Source organism: Pan paniscus, chromosome 5 (genome assembly GCF_029289425.2).
Source record: "Pan paniscus chromosome 5, NHGRI_mPanPan1-v2.0_pri, whole genome shotgun sequence".
Taxonomy (NCBI): domain Eukaryota; kingdom Metazoa; phylum Chordata; class Mammalia; order Primates; family Hominidae; genus Pan; species Pan paniscus.
This window is the reverse complement of record NC_073254.2, coordinates 69,714,585-69,740,036: the sequence shown is the minus strand read 5'-3', so window position 1 is coordinate 69,740,036 and position 25,452 is coordinate 69,714,585. Positions and strand designations below refer to the sequence as shown.

The following is a 25,452-nucleotide window of genomic DNA, read 5'->3' as shown; positions in this document are numbered from 1 at the left end:
GCCTGGGCAAGGGACTACCTAAAAAAAAGCATGGAGCTGTGAAGAGACCTAGCAAAGTGGCATTTACTGGTCAGGGAAGGAAAGGTAAGTATTCGAAGCAAAAAGTATTCAAATCAAAGTAGGAAGAAAGTATATGAGCAATGAAACCACGAACAACATTGCTTAATGCTGCCCAAAGATTAATAAATAAACTTTAAAAGTATATATTCTTTAGAAACCATTGGTAACTTTCATGTAAGCTGTTTCACTGTAATGATGAAAGCTGAAGCTACATTGAAGTGGGCTGAGACATCAGTGGAGGTGGTGGTTAGTGAGTAAAAGATGACAAATGGAAATAAGTTGAGAATTTTATCTGGGAGGAGGAGGAACAAAGAGTTAAGTTTGTGGCTGGAGGGGTCTGAGAGTTTGGATGATGCTTATTTTTTAACGCATAGCAAATGACTGCTCCATTTGCTAAGTGCTAAGAAACTTGTAGGACAAGTCTCCTTTCCCCTTACGGTATTCCTTAACCCATTACCCATTTTATCATAATAGAGTATAACAGATATTTGGTAGGCACTGGCGGTCTTCTATGAAACAATAATCCCCTTACATTTCCCTGTTCAGCAGGGACCATGAAAATTTTCTTTGCCCCTTACACCCACCACCATATGAAGATGACTGTATTCCAACACTGAGGGAGTTTTTCACATTAAATCCCATGATTTCTTCACACGTTTTGTTTACCTCAGTACTGCTCTGATAAGATTTGCATGCTAAATTCTTATAACGAGGACTGTAATTTTATTTGTTCCTTTTCTTAACATTATTCTCACTATGAATAGCTCCACTTTCAGAGTGTACAGATGGCCCTTATGGATGACAACTGCAATACCTGATCTTCTCACTATGCCTCCTGCCCCTGTCCAACTCCAGATCTGTTGTCTCGCAACATTATTCTGTCACACAGTCTATGACTTCTTCTTCGCAAAAAAAAAAAAAAAAAAAAAAAGGTTTTCCCTCTGGTCTCTGGGACTTGATATATGGTTTCATGGAATGGGTTCTCTCATTTTTTGCACATCTATGGACCATTTTAAAGTCTGTAGAAGTACGGAAAAAAACTTTAGTCAGAAAGTACAGATAAAACAACCCGTGGATAATTCCTATTATAGTCTCTCATTACATTAACATGTCAAATTATGTGTTCAACCTTTTTTGCTTCCCTGTGCTTTCAGCAGCAGAACTTTCTAAAAAAAAAAATTCTTCAATTTTAAAAATTTTAAAATATCCCATCATTTTTGTTCTTTCTTTTTAAAAGAAAACATTTTATTGAGATATAATTCACATACCATAAACCTCACTGCTTTAAGGGGTTCAAAAAATGATTTTTAGAATATTCACAGAGTTGTGCAACTATCACATCATCACTATCTAATCTAGAACATTTTCATCACCTCCAAATGAGGCTCCAAATCCATTAGCAGTCACTTCTCATTGTCCCATTCTGCCAGCCCATGCCAAGGACAAATTATTTTGGCTCTATATATTTGCCTATTCTCAACATTTTCATGCAAATAGAATTATGTAATATGTGGCCTTCTGTGCCTGGCTTCTTTCACTTAGTATGTTTTCAAGATTCATCAATCTTGTGGCATATATCAGTGCTTCATTTCTTTTAGTAGCTGAATAATATTTTATTGCTTGCATATAGAACAATTAGTTATTCCATTTACTCATTGATAACATTTGGGTTGTTTCCACTTTTTGGCTACTATGAATTATATGCTGTTGTGAACATTCATGTGTAAGCTTTTGTGTAAACATGTCTTCAGTTCTCTGGGTCTATAACTAGAGATTGAATTGGTGGGTAATGTGGTAATTCTCTAAGATTTTAAGGAACTACCAAACTGTTTTCCAAAGCAGTTACATCGTTTTGCATTCCCACCAACAATGTAGGAGGATTCCAATTACTCCACATCCTTACCAATAATGATTACAGCCTTTTAAAACAAATCTATCCTGTTGAGTGTGAATAGGTATCTCATGATTTTGATTAATATTTCTCTAATGAGTAATGATGTTAAGCACCTTCTTATGTGCTTATTGACCATTTGTATATCTTCCTTGCAGAATTGTTTATTCAAGTCTTTGCCTACTTGTAATTTTTTTAAATTATTAATTCATAAGAGTTCTTTGTATATTCTGGATACAAATTCCTTAACACATATATGATTTGCAAATATTTTCTGCATTTATATGGGCTGACTTTTAACGTTTTTAATGGTGCAGTTTGAAGCACAAAAGTTTTTGTTTTGATAATGTCTAATGTATCTATGTTGTCATTTGTTGCTTTGGTGTCATATTTAGAACCTATTGGTTAAGCCAAGGTCATGATGATTTTCTTCTGTGTTTTCTTCTAAGAGATTAGCTCTTACATATAAATCTATGATTCATTTTGAGTTAAGTTTTGAATGTGGTGTGAGGTGAGGTTCAACTCCATCCTTTTGCTTGTGGATATACAATTGTCTTAACACCATTTGTTGTCAGGACTATGATTTTTGCCATTGAACTGTGTTAAAACCTTTCAATACTCAATTAATCATAAATATGAGTTTATTTCTGGACCATGAATTCTAGTCCACTGATCTATATGACTAACTGTATGCAAGTACCACACCATCTTAGTTACTGTGGCTTTTTGTTAAGATTTGACATTAGGAAGTAAGTTTTCCATTTCTTTTTCAAGATTATTTTGGCTCTTCTCTATCCCTTGCATTTCCACATTAATTTTAGGATCAGTTTGTCAATTTGTGTCCAAAATACAAAGCCATCTGGGATTTTCATAGGAATTGTATTGAATTCATAGATTAATTTGAAGATTATTTCTATTTTAACAAGATTGAATCTTCCAATCCATAAACACAGAATATCTTTTAATTTAGGTAGTCCTTCTTTAAGTTTTTTCAATGATATTTTGTAATTGTAGGTGTATATGTTGTGTACTGATTGAATATCCCTTATCTGAAATTCTTGAGACCAAAAGTGTTTCAGATGTGAGTTTTTTTTGATTTTGGATTATTTTCATATACATAAAAAGATATCTTGTAGATGTGACTTAAGTGTAAACCCAAAACTTACTTACATTTTATAAACACCTAATACAAATAGGCTTTAAACAAATTTATATAACATTTTTAATAATTTTGGGCATGAAACAAAGTTTTGGTTGACTTTTGACATGACCTGTCACATGAGGTAGCAGGGGACTTTTCCACTTCTGGCATCATGTTAGCTCTCAAAAGTTTGGGATTTTAGAGCAGCTAGAATTTTAGGTTTTGGGATTAGAGATGCTTAACCTGTACTACATGTGATTCAAGGACTGTGTTGGTAACCTTTCTGAGACTGAATATGATGATGGAGAACAAAATGTTACAGAAATGGACTATATGTTGCTTGAATGGAAATAGTTCCAAACTGACTCAAGAAACTTGTATAACTGTGGCCTACTCATTGAAGTTGCTAATAATTATGATTGTAAATGATATTCATGTATAGGACTTGAAAATGTTGAAGGAACATTATCTATTTAATTGATTTGATTAACAGACTATTTATTTTTAATAATCCAGAGCTATTTCCTTTTCATTATTTTTGTTGCCTATATAGAGACTAGTACCACATCATTTAATAAATGCATCTTTTAAAATACAAAAATAGGGTAATTTTCTCCCTGGATCTTTGGTGGTTATGTTAGAATCCTCAGCAATACAGTGAATTCATAATTCTCTTTTTAGGGAATTATAACTGCCGCATGGAATCCATGTCTCTATAATTTCTGGACATTCCCTAAATATACATGTTTATGTTGAAGAATTTTTTTTGTTTTGACAAGAGTCTAACTCTGCCACACAGGCTGGAGTGCAGTGGTTCAGTCTTAGCTCACTGCAGCCTCCACCTCTGAGGCTCAAATGATTCTCATGCCCCAGCTTCCTGAGTAGCTGGGATTATAGTCTTGCACTGCACCACCATGCCTGGCTCATTTTTGTATTTTTAGTAGAAACATGGTTTCACCACGTTGACTATGCTGGTCTTGATCTCCTGGCCTCATATAATCTTCCCGCCTCAGTCTCCTAAAAGTGTTGAGATTACAGGCATAAGCAATCGAGCCTGGATGAAGTCTTTTATTAAGCTTCTTTTATTAAATCTACTTCTAGGTATTTGATTAATTTTGTTGCTATTTAAATTTTTTGTTAATTTCATTTTAAATTTTTATTTGCTAATGTATAAAAATGAAATTGATTTTTGTATATTAATCTTTCATCCTGAAAACTAGCTGAACTCATTTATTTGTTCTAATGTATTTTTTTGCAAAATAATTCGTTAGGATTTTCTATATAAAATATCACATAACCTATAAGTAGAAATAGTTTACCTCTTATTTTGTGATCGTCATGCCTTTTATTTTTTATTATTGTTAATATTATCTCTTGCCTGTTTGCCCTGGAAAGAATTAGTTCTGTTCAACATTGAATGAAAATGGTTGTAGCAGACATACTTGTCTTGTTTCTGACATTAGTCAGAAAACCTGGAAAATGTTTTATGTGCAAATGGGATAAATATGCATTCTTCTGTTTTTGGTGGAGTGTTCTAAAATATCTGTTAAGCCCAGTGGTTTCATAGTTTGTATAAATCTTTTATTTCCTTGTTGCTATTCTGCCTGTTTTTTCTTTATTTCTTTTTCTTTTTTTTTTTTTTTTGAGACGGAGTCTTGCTGTTGCCCAGGCTGGAGTGCAGTGGCACGATCTCTGTTCACTGCAAGCTCCACCCCTCGGGTTCACGCCATTCTCCTGCCTCAGCCTCCTGAGCAGCTAGGACTACAGGTGCCCCCCACCTCACCCGGCTAATTTTTTGTATCTTTAGTAGAGACGGGGTTTCACCATGTTAGCTAGGATGGTCTCAATCTTCTGACCTCGTGATCCACCCGCCTCGGCCTCCCAAAGTGCTGGGATTACGGGGGTGAGCCACCGCACCCTGCCTGTGTTTTCTATCCATTACTGCAAGTGAGTATTAACATTTTCAACTATAATTGTCTAGCTGCCTACTTGTCTCCTTAATTCTACTACTTTTTGCTTGGTATATTTTGGGTTTCAGTTGCTAAATGCATGTACGTTTACAACTTTTATATCTTCCTGATGGATCAACTCCATCATCATTATGAAATGTCCCTCTCTATGTATAGTAATATTTTGTTAAAATTTATTTTGTCTAATTTTAGTATAACCACATTAACTCCCTTTTTGTGATTATTTTAGTACTTCTTCTGTTATTTTACATTTAACCTATTTGTATATCTGAATACAAGGTATGTCTCTTGTAGATAGCATAAAGTTGGATCATGGGTTTTTTAAATTATTGGTTGGTTTTTATCTATTATGTCAATCTATGCCCTTTGATTGAAGTATTGTATCCATTTACATTTAATCTAATTATTAAGAAAATATAATATATATCTGCCATTTTACTATTTGTGACTTATATATATTGTATCTCTTGTCTTCCTCTAGGACTACTGCTTTATTTTGTGTTAAATATTTTCTGTATACTATTTTAATTCTTTTGTTACTTTACCTATATTTCTACATTCTTCAAAAAATTATTTTCTTAGTGGTTACACCAGGAATTAAAATTAGCAACTTAATCTAAACAAGCTGCTTAGATTATGCCAATGTAATTTCAATAGTATAAAACAAATTTGCTCCAATATAGCTCCATTTCCTCCTCCTTTTTTGAATTATATCTGTATACATTATAAGATGAATCTTCACAATTTTATAGCTATTATTTTATGCAGTTGTTCTTTACATCAGATAACAGAAGATAAATATGTTTATTCTGTCTACAGTATTTACCTATGTAGTTACCGTTACAGGTGCTCCTTATTTTTTTTTGTATGGACTCGAGTTACTGCCTTCCTGATTCTGCCCCTGCAATTGTAATTTGTTTGCTGCCTATTTTCTCACACTAGACTGATTTGTCATCATCAAATATTATTTATCTTAAGTTCTCTTAGAAGAGTGCTGAATAAAGAGCAGCAGAAAACTTTGTGATAAGAGCTGGGAACAAGAAGGTCTTTCAAAGGCCCTGAAAAGCTGAACTATAGTTTCAGACCCAAATATCTATTACAGTCCATCCTCAGTACATCACACCATAGCTGACACAGAGTATGTGCTTAATAAATGTGAAATAAATTAACACAAGCACATGACGATTAAGATTTAGTGTTGAATTATATGAAGGGTCTGAACTAGAAAAAATGCTGACAGATAAATGAAAGGGTCAAGCAAGCTAAGTTCTTTAAAAAAATAAGTTTTAGCAAATAATCTGTAGAATTTCCTGAGTACTCTGAGTCGAATTGCCAAAAAAAAAAAAAGAGAGAGAGAGAGAATTTAAGTAGTTCACAGCAATGCATTAGCTAATTCTTTTAATGAGGCTTAAACTTCTTGAGAAAGTCAGACAAGGACACACAATTTGCTCACTAATAATCTTACACTTACTAATTCAAAAGTACATAACAGATTTCATGCATCTCTGTAATTTTAAGCAAATAGGACGAGCTCTTCATTTGATGGCTCACTTGATGTAGCCTATGGCACACATAATGCCTTACAACTTTGTTTATAGACACTAACAGTTGGAAATTGAGAGTTGCTAAAGCAGAATTCTATGTAATCACACATTTGGGGTTAATTCACTTTATTGTGGCTGCTAAAGTGAGTTCAGCTGAACTTGGTATTTTCCATTCCAATCTGTTTTGTAAATGACTTTAGTTTCACAGCCCAAGCATTTTACTGCAAATCTTCTGAATCATGTGGCTTGTACTAATGAGGATAATTCATGAAAAGAATGTGGATTATTTACGAATCTGTGATGCAATTTATTTTAAAATTTATTTTAGAGTTTGGGAAATGTCAAACTATATGCTTAAATGGTGGAAAATTAAATTGTTTGGATTTTGGTGTCACTCATTCATTTAACAAACTTTTTAAAACATTTTCTCTGATGGTACCATGTAAACTTTAGGGTAACCATGGTATCATGGTAAAGTTTTACCATGTAAAAGTAACAAGACAGATACATTGCAACCTTGAAAGAGTTTTAAAGGTATGTCAATTTGTAAATAAATGAATAAGAAATTATAAGCATATCTTTTATACAATGCACACTAACTAGTAAAAATAAGGAAATAGGGGATAATCTTAACACTGAACATTCCCCAACAAAATCTGAATCTAAATCTAAAATATCTTTATTCCTACATGCTCATTAATTGCTTTTTCCCCTTCAAGAAATTTTTCAGATTCTAATCCATTTCTACAAATGTTTATCGGAGTAACTGGGCAACAGATTCTCTATGTCCTCTCTAAACTTTCCCAGCACTTTCTCCTATTCTACTCACTTTGTTCTTATGAAAAAAGCAACTGATGTGTGCTGAGCACGTGCTATTTATAGGGATACAAAGATGACAGTGAGACTATCTTTACCTTAGCAGAGTAGAAGAACCAGACAAATAAGAAGCACCATACTGGTATTTCAATGTGCATTTTTTAAAAAATAGTCACATATACCAATTCAACACATGCTTGCTATTTAAATATAAGTACAATTAGTTGAGAGGCCATTATTAAACAACATCCATTAAGATATTTTGTTTAATGAGCACTGTCTATATTTAGGCACTTGAGTTAATTCATCTAAGCAAGCTTGTCCAACCCACCTTATTTTGTTGTTGTAGTTTTGTTTTGTTTTGTTTTGTTTTAGGCTTTTAGCAGCCTGAAGCCCTGGTTTTTAGTTTCTGTCTCTAGTAATAAGCAGAAAAGAGGGATAGGAAGGGGTTTTACTGGCCCAAATAGAAATAGAAACTGAGAACCCACGACGGTGTTCTCTCCCTTGGACACACCTGAATGCATGTAACAAACCTATGAGGAAGATGCTATACAACCCCATTTTAAAGTTAATAAAGGGAGTCACAAAAATTTAAGCCATTTACAAAATTCATGTCACTACTACGTGGTGGAGTCAGGATTTAAATTCATGCAGTCTGGCCCTTGTGTTTTGGACTTCTCTATAGTGTATCATTCCAGATCATTCATCCCCAGCTTGTAGGAAGCTCCCCATTGCCCTGTGATGTGTGATGTCTTTCTGTCAGAGAAGAATGTGTCCCCTCTTCATGATCAAGTTTAACCACGTGACTTGTTTTAGCCAATGAAAAGTGAGATGTATAACGCATGCCGGTTCATAAAAGACATTAAGAGAAAATATACTTTTCTTCCAGTTTTCTTTTTCTCTCAGTCTCAGAATGGCATGTCCCAGAAAGTGCCATTTCTTCAGACTAGGTTCTGGAATGAGAAAACAAATGGAGCACAGTGCCCCAGCCAGCCCTCCCCACTGACCTGTAATAGGAGTGAAACAGAACTGTTGTTGCAAACCACATTTTTTAATAGAAGAATAATAACCTAGCCAAACCTGACAGATACAATAATAGGTACTAGGAAGCAGGATGCTGCAGTAACAAACACCCTAAAATATAAGCATTGGCTTCATAGGGAGGTGGATAGTGCTGAGAAAACTGTCACCAACATCTAGAAAATCACCACTCATGTTTTATAGTGGTCCACATTAGTTTTTATAGTAAAAAATGATGGGAAACGAAATGTTAATAAATGTTGCTACTGGTTTCACTTATAAGGTCATAAAAGAAATGACTTCTTTGTAATAGCAGAGGAAAAGAGAAAATATTGAAATTATGAGCCATATAGTGTTAAAAAAAAATGAGTGTTACTCATATCCAGTCAGTGAAAGATGATCTTGAAAAATGCATTGAATAACAAGTGTTGATTAAAAAAACAAAGACACATCCTCAAAGACCAAATAAAGTGTTTGTGAAATCTTTTTAATGAATTAAGGTGACTCCAGTAAATCTTTTCAGTTGGATAAAATGTGTCAGAGAAAACAGACTAATGGCATGTCCTTCCACAAGCCTGATAAAGTAAGTATTGGCAGTAAGTTTAGAGAACGAGAGAAATACATCTCTAAGAATTGTGGCATTTTAAGATACATTTTACAAAATGGGAGAGACTGAGCCATATCCTTTTTGTCTCTATCTTACAAACCACTAAATGTGTTTGTTGGTGATATCCTCCAAATCATCAAGGTTTAAGTTAAATGTTACCTTTCCTGTATTAGATACGGTTTTAGTACATTTTGCTCTGATTCTCTGTGCTTATATTTAAAGTAATTTTCACCCCGCATCTGATGATGCCCCTCCTGTAGACTATGAATTCCTCAATGGCAAAAAGTAGAATTTTCAGCTTTTTTGTGAGACATGTATGTGAAAAGTTCATGATATATATTTCAGGAATGAATAACTCAGTGAATGAATACAAGCATTCACTGATACAGCAGAATTATCTAACAAAGTGTAGTAACCCCAAATCAGCATTATATACAGTTTTTAAAATTATACATTCTGCCTGATTCTTATAATATTCTAAAAAATAAGATCTTTGAAGTTGGATATTTAACCTATATGTTCCAATGTTTTAAATAAATCTGATTAAAAATATAACCTTTCAGAGAGTCTCAAAAAACTCTAAAGGAATTTTTATTTGCTATTTCTCATAGAAAGCGGAATTAATGTTATTCCTAGACAAAAGACAATTAATCACAGATGTTAAATTTTATTTAAAATGTAAAGTACTTAATCAGTTTATAAAATACATTTCCTGAATATTACTCTAAAAATGCCTAGACATATTTCTATGTCTGGGTTCTCATTACTTTAAAAGAACACACAATATAATACTTTTCTGAACATGTTATATTGGTTCAATGCATTCTTAAATTTTGTTTATAAGTGCATCCTAAAAAAAAGCACAAATTATTTGGAAGGAATAACAAATAACAAATTATGTATGGAGAAATAATGCACGCAAAATATTTGAAACTATATACCTGTCGACACCAGAGTTTGCGAAATATTTGCAGATAAGCCAACACCATGAGACACAGTGGTGCCATGTATGTCACCAGAAAGAAACAGATGTGGTACATCTTGGGATAAATTTCACCTAGGATGAAAGTCAAAACAACAAAACCTTGCGTTACAATTGATGGACTTTTAAAAAAGATACATGTCAATGCTTTTCTTCAAAGTGCATATTTACCTTTTATATGATTTCATTGTCATATTATGTATGCAAAGGGGAAAAATAATTCATAATATTTAACAACTTATTTTACTCAGTATATGGGTATTCACATGCCAAATGTGAAGTTGTAATTTCACTTAATGTACTCAGAAAAATAAGCATTAGCTATTTCTTAATCTGTGCTACCCAAAGTCAAGTGTTCAGTTATTAAAAGGCCCTTTATTTGACTTGATTACATCTGGCTAATTAACAAAATTAATTTGGGTTGTTCTAAACTTTTATTTACAAAAAGGGACATGAATCAATGAAAACCTAAAAACTAATGCTTTGGTTAAAATGGGAAGAAAATATAAACTCAGTTGGTTGTTCCTTATTAGAATGTAAGTTCCCTGAGAAATGGGAGGCTATTCTCAGTTGTATCTCCACATACAAATGTGAAAAAAATTTTGAAAACTAAATACAATAAAAATTTGACAATGATTATTTTTGTTGACTTATTGGAACATATACAAAATTCCTCTTTAAGCATAGTATGTCTGTGGTGTGTGTATGCTTTTATTAAAAATACATGTATATACTTTTAATAAAAATGAGAATTTTAAGGCTTTATAACATTTATTTTCTCCAATCCAATATGAATATTTTCTCACTTATTAAGCATAAACACCTCTAGGACTGTAGTAATTTTTTATTTATAATTAATCCTATGTACACAAGTGATACACATCACAGATTAGCCACTTAGGAATAAGTCGATTAATCACTTCATGGCATTGTGGTTTAATATTTTAGCTTTTCTAAATTATATTGATTACTAACTTTGTAAATGCTCTAGAAGATATATATATATATATTCCCTACCTAATACATATATATATATTCCCTACCTTATATATATACATAAATACATAAATAAATTCAGATTCCCTACATAATATATATTTTATATATTATATAATATATAATCATTATATATTTATAAATTTATATATTGTATATTAATATTAGGTATATTCATATATTAATATAGTACATATTTTATTTATATATAAATATATAACATATAATAAGTTATATATTATATATTTAGATATAATATAAATAATAGATATTAATAGATATTTATATGTAATATATATAACATATAATACATTATATATGTATATATTTATATATAATATTATATATAACATATAATACATTATATATGTATATATTTATATATTATATATAACATATAATATATATTTATATATAATATTATATATAACATATAATATATATTTATATATAATATTATATATAACATATAATATATATTTATATATTATGTCGGGAATCTGAATTTATTTATGTATGTATTTTTTAAATTTTTTATTCCGATAGGTTTTGGGGAACAGTTGGTGTTTGGTTACATGAATCTTCAACGGTGATTTCTGAGATTTTGGTGCATCTATCACCCATGCAGTGTACACTTTACCCAATCTGTGGTCTTTTATCCTTCACCCCCTCTCCCACACTTTCCCCTGAGTACCTGAAGTCCATTTTATCATTCTTATGCCTTTGCATCCTCCCACTTATGAGTGAGAATATACATTGTTTGGTTTTCCATTCCTGAATTACTTCACTTAGAATAGTGGTCTCCAAATCCCTCCAGGTTGCTGGGAATGCCATTATTTCATTCCTTTTTATGGCTAAGTAGTATTCCATGGTATATACACACCACATTTTTTTATTCCCTCATTGATTGATGGGCATTTGGGCTGGTTCTATATTTTTCCATTTGTGAATTGTGCTGCTGTAAACATGCATGTGCAGGTATCTTTTTAGTATCATGGCTTATTTTCCTCTGGGTAGCTACCAGAGTAGGGAGATTGATGGATCAAATTGTAGATCTACTTTTAGTTCTTTAAGGAATCTCCACACTGTTTTCCATAGTTGTCGTACTAGCTTACATTCCCACCAGCAGTGTAAAAGTGTTCCCTCTCCACCACATTCATTCCAATGTCCATTATTTTTTGGCTTTTTGATTATGGCCATCCTTGTAAGAGTAAGGTGGTATTGGCCAGACACCAATTACAGGCTCACGTCTGTAATCCCAGCACTTTGGGAGACCAAGGCAGGAGTATCGTTTGAACTCGGGAGGTGGAGGTCGCAGAGAGCTGAGATCACGCCACTGCACTCCAGCCTGGGTGACAGTGCGAGGCTCCATCAAAAAAAAAAAAAAAGAAAATAAAAAAATAAAGTGGTATTGCATTGTGGTTTTGATTTGCATTTCCCTGATTCTTAGTGATACTGAACATTTTTTCATATGCTTGTTGGCTATTTGTATACCTTCTTTTGAGAATTGTCTATTCATGTTCTTAGCCAACTTTTGATAAGATTGTTTGCATTTTTTCTTCCTGATTTGTTTGAGTTCCCTGTAGATTTTAGAAGATATTTTTGTACTAGTGTTCGAATATATCACAATGGTCTACCTACTTTTACTGCAATGTAAAAGAGGAAGCAATATATCTTGCATAGATTCCATAGATATTAAATGTAATTAACTCATTATAATTCTAATTGAATGCTAACACAACAGAGCTGTTTTGTTTTTCTTCTAAAATTTACATACTTTATTTTGACTTTTCTATTGACAAGGGGGTTTATCCCATAGTATTGTTGAGGAATAATGCTATTACCTCTATGTATTTTATTCTTTTCATTACTTCATAAAGGGGATGTAGAAGCATGAAAGCTTGGTTATGTGATCAGATTTGTGATAAGGGCAGTTTACAGTCAGGATTAATCAATAATAAGCATGATGATTGTCATAATAATAGATAATATTTATTGAGCAATCATGCATTTGATTCTTGCTGGATATATTTTAACATATTTATGAGTTTAATATCCTCCACAATCTTATTTCCATAGGCTGTCTTTCAGATGCAGTTGAGTTTGAGTCTAATTTTCTCCATATTCATGCTTTTAAACCCATCTTCTCTTTTGGTTTAGATGTCTTTATCCGCTGCAATCTTCAGCAGGGTCAGTAGGATGCATGTGTTGGCAGGTCTAAGAGACCAATTTGAGGTGTCATTTTTAGCTACTCTCTGGCCCAGGTAGCACTCACCTACCTCTTCAGTTTCTAACTTTCTTTCAAGTTGATCCTGTAAAGCAGGCCAGTTACATAAAAAGTGATAACGTTCAAGCATTCTGACTTGAGGAATAACAGTCTTTCCCTTTGAAGTGCCACAGCCTACACAGCATTTGGCGGGCCAATTTCAAAGGAATCTGAAAGTGACCTCAGCACTTCCCAGGCACCCTTTAAGAGGCTTTGAACTTTTATTTGTTTTGAAGAAGTGTCACATGAGCTTTCCTCATTACAAAATCTATATAACTTTGAAGCTTACGTACCTGCGAAGCCCTGTTGTCTGCATAAGACAAATTGAGTGGATAGAGGAAAGTAGATTTGACAGGTAAATTTTTTCCACTGCAGCTATGGATAGCATCACTGTGATAACAGTTTGGCATTTTGAATAGATGGCAGCAAAAGCTCCTATGTGGTTGGTATATTTATGAATAATTAGAAAAAATATGTAATTGACTGCTAAATGCACATTATTATAATGAACACTGATACGGAAAAAAGATCAAGAAAATTATCCTTCCAGGGTAGGATAGATTGTTTGAATAAGGAGATTATAATAGATAACTAGGGAAACATGATAGTCTAAGCTGATTAAAAACTCAGATATGCCATTGAAATTTTAAATTATGTGTGATGAAAATATCTTTGAAGTCTTTCTGTACTTCATAAGCAATGTCTTCAATGTATTTAAGACATTTGTACATAACCTAGAATACAGCTACACAAAATTTGTTTCACATAAGCATTACTTTAATTAAAAAAAGTTTTAAATATTGATAACCATTAAAAATTACTGTTTTTACTCAACTGATGAATAAGCACAATCTAAATAAATTATATATATATATGAAACTAACTAATAAGGAACAAATGTGGATCTTTAGTCTTTGAAATCAGAGATTAAAGAGTTATATTGTATATTTGACAGGCAAAACTTAATTTCTCTCAGATGACTTAAGGTTCATTATTCAGCCAGCATGTTATCTTAATTATCTAGAAACTAGAAACATTCCTCTTTCATGGTACACTTATCAGGAATTGAATGAACAAGTAAATTAAACATAATTTCCCAATATTCAACATGGAATGTCTTTTCAAAGTTTAGGGGTTCATTAAGTTTACCTGAATCTTTAATATGTTTTACTATCTTCTCCCTAATAAATATGTTTAATAAATCTTCCCATTAATAGACATATACACATATAAATATGTGTATATATACACATATATATATGTGTATATATACACATATATATACACATATAAACCTTTCAAACCTCATAATAGGCCAGATGCCATAATTACTTTGACTGTAAAAATGGTTCCATTTTTTTTTAGCCTACCAAAGGACAATTTGTCAGTAATATTCAAAAAGAGAGATGCTACTAATCTCCAGTGTCCAGAACAATTGACCAAGGGTACATGCTAATTAAACACTGGATGAATGAATAGTGAAGAAAATATAACTTTGATTGAGTGTACAAAAAGAGTTATTTTCTTTCTTTTTGAAGATGGTGTCTCGCTCTTTTGCCCAGGCTGGAGTGCAGTGCCATGATCTCGGCTCACTGCAACCTCCGCCTTTCGGTTTCAAGCGATTGTCCTGCCTCAGCTTCCCGAGTAGCTGGAATTACAGGCGCCCACCACCATGCCCAGCTAATTTTTGTGTTTTCAGTAGAGACGGGGTTTCACCATGTTGGCCAGGCTGGTCTCCAACTCCTGACCTCATGATCCGCCCATCTCGGCCTCCCAAAGTGCTGGGATTACAGGCTTGAGCCACCACACGCAGCAAAGAATTTCTTTTATAGGATCTTTCCTGTAGAACTATGCATTTACAAATCAAGCAAGCAAGAAATTGTGGGTTAATTTAATAATTTTAGAAGTATGAAATGATGTGACTGAAGCAAACAGTGAACACATACAAATGTATATTTTAAAGATTATTAAAATAAGTATTTACATTATTTATATGTTCTTGAGTGTTGTGTGTGTCTGCCAGAAATCATGGCTTATGGTTCTTTTTATGAAGAAGTAATAGGCAATAATGAATATAATTAGTTTTAGAAATCATTTATCCATATATAATTACATATTGCTGGTAAATTTTTTAGTTAGACAGAGTTCTCAGTTATTTTGCACCATGAGTAAAACAGCATTTACAGAACTTTTCCAAAAGTTATTTGATAGATATGTATCAACTGACCAAATTGCTTTTCCAAATTTTTTTCCACTGCCACATTGGTTGTAGGATAATTATGATTCTACTCTCTACTTTTATAACTACATTATTGATTTAACTTAGAATAAAGATAAGAAACACAGATTATGAATTAATCTCAAATAGAAGATATTTTACAATAGTTTTAAAAATCAGGCTAAATGACAGTTGGCCTTTAAAAATATTTGAATTTAGAGAGATGACACTGTAAAATATACTTTCCTATGGTTTTTTAAAAAGTTGTGACAATCACACATATACAAAGGTTTAACATTATAAGTTGAACATGGACTTATAAATAGTTTACATGAACAATGATTTTACACGCTATGTAGAAATCATCATAATAAATATCTAATAAGAAAGATAAAAATCTGCCTTGAATTATTTTTTCTTAAAAATATTCTTAGCAATTTCATTTAATATTTAAATGACTGTATAGCTTTTACTAAGTTGGATTTTGTAGCTAATCAATTCAGTCCAATAATACTTAATTTTAGTCTTTACAAGCATTTAATTATAGGCTATTATAAAATCACCTTCAAATAGTTTTCTTAAATGACTTCTGAAGGCTAAGTTTAGGTTTTTACATATTCAACAATTGTTTCCTTTTTTTAATGAAAATGTCCATGCTAGAGTTATGTAATAAAATATCAGAGTAGAAATGAGCTTTATGTATTTATATTTACCACTCAGAGGTAATTTAAAAATCATACGTCTATTTACATAATCATAATAACTGAACAGGAATCCATGACTTTGCAATCTTTTTGTTAATGGAGGTTACTGTTACTTGATTATTCAGGGAAACATTAAAAAAAGAAAAGCTTATAAAAGCAACCCATAAACATATAAGTGAAACTAATTGCCGGAATATTAGAGAAAATACTGCTGACACATATTGAAAAATATTTTTATATTTTATCTAATTGCAATCCCTATAAAACTTAAGGAATCCCAACTTACAAGTTGGAAGCTTTAGATTTAAATGTACCTATTTGCTTCACAATCTTGAAAAAATAATATAATCTTTCTAGGGTTAAATTTAGTCTCGAGTTTAATATAGGATTCTGAGAAAGACCTTTTTAGGCTTTCTAAATATAAATCAGTGTAAAAGGATCGTATAAGAGACATGTCACAGTCAGTCCCCAACCCATCTTCTTTCAAAATTCAATTATTTACACTACCTGCCCCTATGTTCCAGAAACTACAAGTGCTGGTTCACTTTCTTTCTGCTTTGTAATGTAGTATCCATGATGTGGATTTTCTTGCTTTCTGGACATCCTTTTCCCTCTTCTCAGTCTGGAGAATTTTTGCTTATCTTTAATGTTCTGCTGGAATGTTAGCAGTTCCTCTGTAAACTTTTGTGCAAATGGCCAGAACTGAGTTTGTTCTCTCATTTGTGTTCTCAGCATTTTGTATATAAATATATTACAATACTGAGTACCCTATAAAAATTTGTTTATTGGCCTTTGAGCCTTATTATATAGAGTGTGCTCCCGTAAGCAGAGTCTGTTTCTCTCCAGGTGGGCACAATGCCTGACATATACTAAGTTCTCAAGGTGGTGTTTGAGCATTAAAAGAATGGGACATAAGACACTTCATAAATATTCCTACCATTTTGGAAATTTCCATTGATTTTTTTTTTGTCTGCACTATTAATTTGGAAAATTGGAAAAAACTGAAAATGATACAGAGAAAAATACAGCAAAAAAAAGTTGGAATGTTAAAAAGGAAAAGTAAATCCCAATAAAAGACAGATATTTGATATTTGGGGTAATAGATAAAGCAAATTATAAAATTTTAGTTATTATAGGTCTTGCAACAATATATGAAATAATCCCAGCCTCTCTTAAATATTATCTTGCTGTAGATATATCCTGTAGTATATGCCTAATATATCAGTGATTGGCTTTTTTTCCTTTCGGTGTTCTAGTACAAACACCAAGGTAGGAAATAACAGAAATTCAAAGATTACAATATTTAAGAATATTATCCTTAATCAGTCCCTGGTGTGCACTGCTTGTTTTGATACATCTTTCTAATAAAAAACAATGTTAACTTGTGAATTCTCTAAATATCAGCCACTTTAGTATACTTACCTAGAAGAGGTCAGATTGGGTTTTTTTTTAATACATATTTCATATGATATATTGGAATCAGTGCATGCTATGCTGAAATGCAGGGTTATTTTATTTTCTGTCATTCTTTCCTGTGCCCAGATTTGTGCTAGCACCAGGTGTTGATAGCAGTATTCTCACTGTTACACAAAAACCTCAGACTGACTCTAAGAATTTCTAACCAAAGAAACATAAAGCCTTCAAACCTGATTGCTTAAATTTCACATCATATTTGTCAGATGGGAAACCAGATTGATTCATAATTAACATAATTCTTAAACTGGATAATAATTATGCGAGTAGCAATAATGTATTATGAATATAGAAAACAAATTTGGATTATTTGACTTAGAGAACCACATGCTGACTCTGGCCATGTTCCCAGGACCATGTGATCCAGGACATGGTCTTAAAATGAAAAAATTCAGTTGTATTTGAAGCCCATTAGGGACCCTGACACTAGACAACACAGTGTTGAACCTTCTTATAAATCGTGGATCATTCCAGAATACATAATTGGATTTGTATTCCATATTGCTTTTTGTTTAAGGAGTTTAAGAAAAACTAAAATAATCAAATCTGAATCGTAGAATAATCTCCTTTCATCTCCTATCCGAAAGATATGAAAATGAGAAAATAATAGATAACATTTCCAAAGGATTCAGATAGGTAGAGTTATTCTGTGAAATTGTTTTGAAATTCAAGTTGGTTTTCATGCTCTTGCAAAACTGTATTCACAAATGTCAGTAAAATATATAAGCCCAGCTTTACAATGGCTGTGCTAATCCAATTTTCAATTTGCTGCTGTAATATAAATGTCAGTTGATGGGCCATAAGGTACTTACCACCCCAGCGCTCTTCACACACCGTAAAGAGGGTGGTTTTATTGGCCAAGCCTGGGAACACGGTGCTGCACTCCATGACGATGGCCTGAGGAATCATTATAATGCAGGAGACAATCCAGATGATGACAATGCTGTTACGGGCCCGCTTTGCTGTGCTCTTAAACATCAAAGGGTGACAGATTGCATACCACCGATCCAAGGCGATACAGCTCAGTGTGAGGACAGACACAGACACCGACACGGTCTAGAGAAAAGAAAGATCATAGTAATAGAGAAGCACCAGCTGTTAAAAGAATTACTCTTAATATATTTACTATATGAGAAAGGTAATCAGAACATATAAGCAAATTCAAAGCTGCCAAAATAAACAATCCATGCAAGTGCTTTCTATTTAAAAAGAAATTATATCACAAAAATAAAATATTAGAAATATACTTTTAAATGTAAATTTATTGTTAAACATGAAAAGGTATGATGAAAACTTTGCAATCTTTTTTTACTCCAAGTGTCTTAATTTATAATATGGCATTCTTTAAATAATTACTGTAATTATTTTGTCCTGTAATTTTTCCATTGATTGGAAGAAATCATACCCTCATATAGAAAAAAAAAACACATATGTTTAGTCCAAACTGGAAAAGCCTCAATTATAAAGAATAATATGTCTTTCTTCTAAATTACCACATAGAAATTTGATTGAAATTATATTTAATTAACATTTTTAAATTATGGGTAGCTTATTTCATATTTTCAAATAATAAGGGCTATTTGTACATCAGTGCATTTTCAACATGTAGCACCCAAGGAAAGTTACGAGTCATATTAAAAGAGAATTTTGTATGCGGATCTCCTTATGACAGTTTGCTCACTGCTAGCCTAGTCAATGTGATTCCAAAAACTAGGTAAGTTCACCCAGTCAAAATTTGTATATAATTAACAATGCCACAAATCATTCTTTAACTTGACACTTTAAGGAAATAACAACAAAAAAATGTTAAAAATGCCTATATCCACATTATTAGTTAATGTAATTATGTTCAATGTGCTCTCTTATACTGGATGAAATATTGATTCTGATATCACTCTCAGAATCCCCTCTCCCTTTAAAAAGACTTCTGATTTCTTTTACATTTTTTTTACAGATTGTTATTTATTTTTCTTTCAGCATGTATAATGTAGTAAATTATTTGCTTAATTTGCTTATTTATCATCTGTTTTCTCTATTGGAACAAAGCTCTATGGTAGGAGGGACTGCTTCTGTTTTTTTCACAACTGTGTCCCCAATATCTGATACAACATTTGATATCCATTATGCATTTAAGAAATATTTTGTTTTCAACTTCTATTTTAATTTCAGGGGTACATGAGCAGGTTTGTTACATAGATAAATGTCTGTCATGGGTGTTTGCTGTACAGATTATTTCATCACCCAGGTATTAAGCCAAGTATCCACTGGTTATTTTTCCTGATCCTCTCCCTCCTCCCACCCTCTACCCTCAGAAAGGCCCCAGTGCGTGTTGTTCCCCTTTATGTGTCCATGTGTTCTCATCATTTACCTCCCATTTATAAATGAGAACATGTAGTATTTGCTTTTCTGTTCCTGCATTTGTTTGCTAAGGATAATGGCCTCCAGCACCTTTCATGTTGCTACAAAGGACATGATCTCATTCTTTTTTATGGTTGCATAGTATTCCATGGTGTATATGTACCACATTATCTTTATCCAGTCTATCATTGATGGGCATTTAGGTTGATTCCACGTTTTTGTTATTGTGAATAGTGCTGCAGTGAACGTATACTTGCATGTGTCTTTAAAACAAATATTTGTTAATCCATTAATAGTGGTGAGCCTTAATTGAAGACAGTAGATATAGTCCAGTCATCTTCTTCTATTTTTCTGTCCTGGTTATATTGATCTCATAATATGTGGAAAGGGTAGTTATCTCTGTCTTTTACATGAGGACCTTTCTTGTTGATATGTTGATTATAGGTACAAATGAGTGAAAGAGATCTAAGACCCAGTGCAACAGTGCAGAAAGTCTCTGGGCTGTCAGGATGAACTATCTGTTCTCTCTCTCTGATCAGCTAGCTGCACACTATTGAGTCACTCACTTTACAGCTTTAGGCCTAATGTGTGTGTTGTGTGTTGTGTGTTGCGTGTGTGTGTGTGTGCTAAATGAAGTAAATCAACAGGATAAGATTCTTATCAAGTATGATTCTTTTGTTTCTCTATGGGAGAGGCAGAAGAGTATAGCTGGAATCGAGTCTGCAACCAGGTTTTCTGGGCATGAATCCCATCTGACTTATGGAGTGATCTTAAGGAGATTATTTAACCTCTCCATTCCTCAGTTTTCTCATCTGTAAAATGTGGATGATTAATAATACCTAACCATGGAATTGTATGGACAGTTAGTTGAGATGAAAATGTCTATTCCAGGGCTGGCATATAAATGCTGTGTGTTTACTATTTCTTATGATTATAATAATAATAATGATGATGATACTATTAGTTTTATCTTTCATTCTTGAGTCTGAAGTTCTATATTTTAATTGGAACAGATTGCTTTTCAGAGAAGAATATTCATAGAAATTACAAGTGAAAGCCTAACCTTTGCTAAATTATTGGAGGCTAATTTCATTTTAAGTGTAATTTTAAGGGGCTGGACTCTATGAGAATGGGCTTAAGTTGATTAGTGACTCCTAGAAATTTCTTAGTGCTACCTGAGGGTACCTTCAACTCTCTTTCTCAAACCAGTATCACCTTATTCTCTACAACCTCCATTCCTTCTCTGCAAATAAGTTAAGCACCTAGGGCCCCTCAATACCATTGCTAACCTGGGAATAGAACTATGGTTGTATAGATTTGCACAGTCGCCTTTTCATAGCTTCTGGGCTAGAGATATATCAATCCTCTCTAGCAATTAGAAGTACAAAGTGTTCATCAAGGCTTAGTAATTTATAATCCATTAATTTAATCAACATGGATAAATGGGATAGATGTAGCATGGTTCAAATATCAATGTCATTTCTAGTGTTTCCTAATGCCATTAGGTCATAATAATCAATTCATATCAGTTCACTTGAAAGACTGACATCCAGTGCCAATAGTGACCCAGGGAGCACTGCCCTTCATCACACAGAAAAGGGAGGAATATGCTAGTGTGATGTATCTAACAGTAGAATGAACCAATCCATTGAATGAACCCTTGACAATCAGTGAGCTAATATTCATTGTTTGAACTACTATATTTGCTTGTGCATTTAACACATTAATATACAATTATGTGCAATGTGTAAGATTTTCTTGGAGGTGATGTAAAATTGCATTTTATCATAAGTAATTATAAGTGAAAGTTTTGTTGTTGCTTTTAACTTCTAAGAGTGCACTTCTGGGTGTCTTTTTCATTTGGATTCTGATATTAGCTCAAGTTAGTTGAATAGTAAGTCATTTGAGAAATGAATCTAGTGTGGATTATGAATGTTGAGAATGAAGTGGAGTGAGATAATGGGAACTTTCTTCTGCCTTCAGGTACTTGGTCTTTGACCTATACTATGGGCACCCTTCGCACAGGATAATGTTTGGGGATTTCCTTTAGTAGAGAAGTCCACTGTTTTATACTAGCAAATAGATACGGCAAAGGTATCTTAAAGATTCACTATAAGGAGAAATGAAAATTTTGCCAAATCACAGATTTGGATGATAAGCACTAATAGGTAGAAAGGTTGCAAAGTATGACTGAAAGAGAGGGAGCTTGTTTGACCACCCACTGCCCACCTCCCACATCTCACTTGGCTTCTTTTTTTTCTGGCATTTTCTGTGTAGGGCATCTTCTGCAGTTAAAAAAAATCACTCTGAAAAAGTAACCAATGCTCTTGTCATTGTTGGAAGAGAAGTGAAATACATGATAATTGTTCAGCAAATAGCTGAATACATGTTAATGGTCTTGGAGTTATGCAATTATTAAAGATACAAAAGGGTCATTTTAATTATTCAGCTAAGCTTTATAACATTTGTGAGACTTTTAAGATTTTTGTGCATTTGCCAATGCGTTACAGCATATCACTCATAAATCTAAAGGCTGTATTGTATTTAGAAGAAAAAGAACATATAAATTATAGCAAATTAATAAACGTCCAAGTAATCTAAAATGCAACCAAATAACTTTATAATGTGGCTGGGCATGATGTAACATGTTTTTAAATATTCAGTAAGACATAAATATCATATCAGGGATATAAGTCATTAGTTACAGAATGTCACAACTAGGGAGAAAATCTGCTCAAATTTAAATTATATATTTATTGCCCATTGGCACTGTTCATTGCATTTGGGAACATTCTATGAAAAATGAGGCAATAAATATGAAGAATTTGGAGATACTAGTTTTACCTGTGCACCAATCTCTTGGTGCATTTACACCTTTCCATCAAGAAGTAATGTTGGATGGGGTAACAAATGGATCTAGTCTTTTGCATCATGTGGTTACCCAGTAGTTTTTTCCCTTGCTCTATGGAGAAGAGGAGCAGTTAAGGAATTGATTAGATTGGACACTGTGTGCAGACAGGCAGACAGAATCCTTCCAGAGATGAGGATATTCCTTGAACTGTAGGACTTGTTAAATAGTTCTGCTGAGTGAAAGAGGACTGTAAGTGATTATAAGAGATACCCATGCTCTGCATCACTCACTGGTTACACTGCTTCCATTCTGTCCTCTAAGGCAAATACTCACAGGAAACTCTGAGATGCCTGCTCTGCAGAAAGCTATCGCTGTGCATTAGCACATGACTGCACCTGCCCTTATCACTTCACTTCCCACCAGGGAATCTTCTGGTTCACAGAGAGAACACGAAATGTTACCAGTCAGTTGAAGATTCTGGGCAACTGCAGCCATCCCAAAACTTAAGAGAATCCTCAAAATATTCTCCTGGGTAGTTACTGAAACCGAGAGAGGTAAAAGGCTTTCTGGAAGTACCACAGAGATAATGAAATATTAGAATTATCTAAAATGTATTACTTTCCTAGTGCCTCTATGCAAACACCACCAGAGCCATTCATTTCTTACTAACTTTTCTTCTATGAGAATATTTTTCTCTATTGTCCCATGTCCTTTTTCCTCACACACACAAAAAAATGTGCTACTGTTCGTTTTGTAATCCATTCATGATTTTCAGCAGGCTGACCCAAACTAGCTTTATAATTAAACATAATATATGCATGGAGCTTATAACTTCTATAGTATTTTCCACTCACTATTCTATAAACAATGTTTAAACTTAAAACATTTTCACTTCTTTTTATAAGAGGTAATTGAGGAACTATTGAACTAAATATCTCTTTGCAACATTTCATTCCAAAAGCCTAATCAGCATAATGTCTAGTAATAGGCTATTTGTGACCCCTCCCTAATTTTTTGTTACTGGGAGCTTATTTTCTGTTTTCTTAAAATATTATAGGCACCATCTGGGAGACCGCATGGAGTAAAAACTGAGGGTGCAGGAAAGCTATGGGAAGACAAGCAGAGAGTGGTCACCATTTCATTTGCTGTCCAATACCTAAGGTAAATCCATCTTTTAGGATGGATGAGTGAATGTGAACATTATCTGATGAATCTTTTGTTTCAAAAATTTTAGAGCTATAATAACAATCAGAACACTAATCTCTGAAAGTATTCATTCTTAATTACTGAAATGGCAATTAAATAGAAAAAGAAGCTGTTTTCACTCTTAAGGAAAGAAAAACACCTAGTAATGATGATTCTGATGCTGATAATTGATGTTTATTGAGAATATACTGTTTTTATAAGATCATCTCTTCCAGAGAGTAATCACTGTGCCAACTTATTTATATGAATTATGTAAGTAAATGGTCACAGCAACCATATGAGGTAGATCTCATTTAAATTATTCTTTTAAATAAGTGAATTACAACTATTTGGCTTGATAGCATACAATTGGTGAATGGAAGAACGGAGATTCCAAATCTGGTAGTTTGAATTAGAATCTACACTAAAACCTGTTCATGGCACTGATTTGACCAAGTAGGTCTTAATTCTTCAATATAAAATAAAATCACTTGTAAAAACAAATATGCTCAATGATTTGGACTGGCAGATCATTAATTGGTTCAAGAGAAAGATCAATAATTGGTTTGGGGAGATCATTAATTGGTTAAATCATTAATTGGTTCAAGTTTCTTATTTAACAATGGGGAAATTAGGAATCAAAAAAGTTTGCACAAAATCAAACTTTTGGGATCAAATTTGGAATCAAAAAAGTTTGCAAAATCAAACTTTTGGAATCAAATTAGTAATCAAAAAAGTTGTGCAAAAATGTTTGTGCAGCATCTAATGATGATTTGGCAGTTCATTGCTTAATTTTTACCCAGAACTTAACTTATTTCTCCAGAAATTCTCAAGTATTATTTTCCTTCAGTTTGTCAATGCCTTAGGCAAATATATTTCTCAACTCACTAGTTAATTTACCATAAGGGCCATCGCTATGGCTGAACATTTTTTTTAGTAGCTTCAAAAAAGCATTAAAAACAATTACCTGTAGATAAGGAATCACTTTGCAAAGGGACTGTCCAAAAAACCAGGTCTCAGTGATATCCACGACCAGTGTGGCTGGAAGGCAGGTGATGGTCACGAGCACATCAGCCAGAGAAAGATTGACTATGAAGTAGTTGGTTACCGTCCTCATGTGGTGGTTCTTCCACACTGCCACACAAACTAATTTGAAAAGAAAAAGGAATAGTCACTCAACAAAGAAAATAGGTATTGGTGAGGAAACACTGTCAGTATTTCTATAAAGTCCACAAATATGTATTTAAAAGGAAAAATAATTGAAGGCTGTGCCGTGTTTTCACTGAATCTGTCAATCTGTGTGAATGCTAAGTACATGCTTAAAATCAGTTCATTTACCTTGCATGACATTTCTCAATAAATCATGAGCT

At 33.0% G+C, this 25,452-nt stretch overlaps 1 protein-coding gene across 1 annotated transcript in view; it reads right to left on the bottom strand.

Moving 5' to 3' along the window:
• Positions 1–25,452, bottom strand: part of HCRTR2 (hypocretin receptor 2) — a 119,512-nt gene that overhangs the window by 12,794 nt on the left and 81,266 nt on the right. The window contains exons 3-5 of the mRNA XM_024929204.4: positions 25,050–25,228; positions 18,501–18,744; positions 9,991–10,106 (exon numbers count right to left, since the gene is read on the bottom strand). Of these exons, the coding sequence (XP_024784972.1) occupies positions 9,991–10,106; positions 18,501–18,744; positions 25,050–25,228 (539 nt within the window). The remainder of the gene's footprint in view (positions 1–9,990; positions 10,107–18,500; positions 18,745–25,049; positions 25,229–25,452) is intronic.